We start from the raw sequence: 2,066 nt of genomic DNA on the forward strand, positions 1-2,066 counted from the left end.
TGTGCGTTGTCTTCCAGTCTTACAGTACTGGGGATGGAACCCAGTGCCTTGCACATGCTAGACAAGTGCTCTACCACTGAGCCACAACCCTAGCCCCTGTGGGTTCTATTTTTAATGTCATTTTATATTATGATTTTATAATTTAAAGAATAAAATATTGCACTAAAATTGCATATGTAATGCCACTGAGGTCAAATAATTACCACCGCTTATATAGAATACAAATAGAATGATAAAGAGAATCAATGCAAAAGAAAACAAGAAATCAGAAGGAACTAAAATTAATTCAGAAATTTAAAAAATACTGTAAAGCTATAAAAAATCTTATTAATTTTCTACATATTCTATACTGACTCCCAACTACATGTGCACTATAATTTTTCAGTACAGTGATAAACAAGACATTATATAGTTACAGCAGAGAAATGTATTAATGGCACAAACACATAATTTATTGTTTAATTATATTTACCAGAAATTCATTTGAGGGAAAGGAAGTTAGCATCAGTTTCTAAAAGTCTTATGATTCCTAAAGAGACAGTTTTATATTGAAATGACTCTGTTCATAGTGGCAACTCACTTATTTGCTACCTGATAAGAATTTTCTTCTCCAAAGTTTCTTCATGGAACTTGTCATCTCTGAGTTTCTCAGAGTGTAGATGAAGGGGTTCAGCATGGGGGCTATGACTGTGTAAAACAAACTCAATGACTTGTCAGTGGGGAAAGTCTTGGCTGGTCTTGCATACGTGAAAATACAGGGGACAAAGAAGAGGACAACCACAGTGATGTGGGAGCCACAGGTGGAGAGAGATTTCCACCTCCCCTCCCGACTCAGGTTCTTCAGAGAGTGGACGATGACAGCATAAGACACAAGTAAGAGCAGAAACACAGTTGTGCAGATGAGTCCCCCATTGGCCATCACTAAGAGGCCAATGACATAGGTGTCAACACAGACAAGTTTCAGTAAGGGGTACATGTCACATATGAAATGATCAATGACATTGGGGCCACAGAATGGGAGCCCATATATAGTGCCCAACTGGATTACTGAGTGCAAAAAACCTCCAACCCAGGAAACTACCAGCAGCACAACACATACCCATGGCCTCATGATAACCAAATAGTACAGGGGCTTACAGATGGCCACATAGCGGTCATAGGCCATCACCAACAGAAGAAAGACCTCTGATCCACCAAGAAAATGTTCTGTAAAAAGCTGAGTCATACAAAACTTGAAGGATATAGTATTTTTTCCAAAGAACAAGTCTACAATCAATTTTGGGGAAATGACTGTAGAATAAACAACGTCCATAAATGATAAGCTAGCAAGAAAGAAGTACATTGGTGAGCCCAGGGTCTTACTGAAGGTTATGGTCAAAACAATGAGCAGATTTCCCGCCATGGTCAAGATGTAGAAAAGCAAGAACATAACAAAAAGTACTTTCTGCATCTTTGGATTCTGTGTGAGGCCCAAGAGGACAAAGTAAGTTATATTGCTCTTGTGTTCCATCTATTCCTTTATTGATGCTGATTCCAGATATTAAAGCAGTTTACCTACAAAACAATGAAAAATATTCTTATAAGTATTCTAATGTTAATTTTTACTAATTTATTCACTAAGAAAACATATAAGAGGTATCCACTTGTATCAAGATACCTGCTGTGGATAGCTTAATTACCAAGTTGAATATAACACAGTGCCCTGCCACAAGTGACATAATGAAAAATCATGGAGTCAGGCAATTAAAGACCAACTTGATAAGTGTCATACAGGTATATATGCCATGCTAAGGATTTACAGTGCTGAAACATCCAAACCCACTGGTATCTGGAAAATATTCTCACAGGAATCAGCACTTTAGGTGAGGTTAAAGAAATGAGATAAAAATAGATTTTTTTAAAAAAAGAAATTCCATGAAAAGACACATTTGTAAAGTCAGGAAGGTGTAATGCCAAAGACTCACTTGACATAATTTTATGGCAAAATAAATTATGAATTTGAAATTGGACCAAAGACACTATTAGTTGCCAGTGCTGTAACTTGAAGACAATGATTGCCTTCCTCC

General features: G+C 36.9%; 1 protein-coding gene across 1 annotated transcript; it reads right to left on the reverse strand.

Moving 5' to 3' along the window:
• Nucleotides 1-580: 580 nt before the first annotated feature.
• Nucleotides 581-1,510, reverse strand: LOC114093740 (olfactory receptor 4A47-like). The gene has a single exon (XM_027936634.2). It carries the CDS (start codon nucleotides 1,508-1,510, stop codon nucleotides 581-583), a length of 930 nt encoding a protein of 309 aa, XP_027792435.2.
• Between the last annotated feature and the right edge of the window lie 556 nt (nucleotides 1,511-2,066).

The sequence above is a fragment of the Marmota flaviventris genome, chromosome 9 (assembly GCF_047511675.1).
Source record: "Marmota flaviventris isolate mMarFla1 chromosome 9, mMarFla1.hap1, whole genome shotgun sequence".
Lineage (NCBI taxonomy): Eukaryota > Metazoa > Chordata > Mammalia > Rodentia > Sciuridae > Marmota > Marmota flaviventris.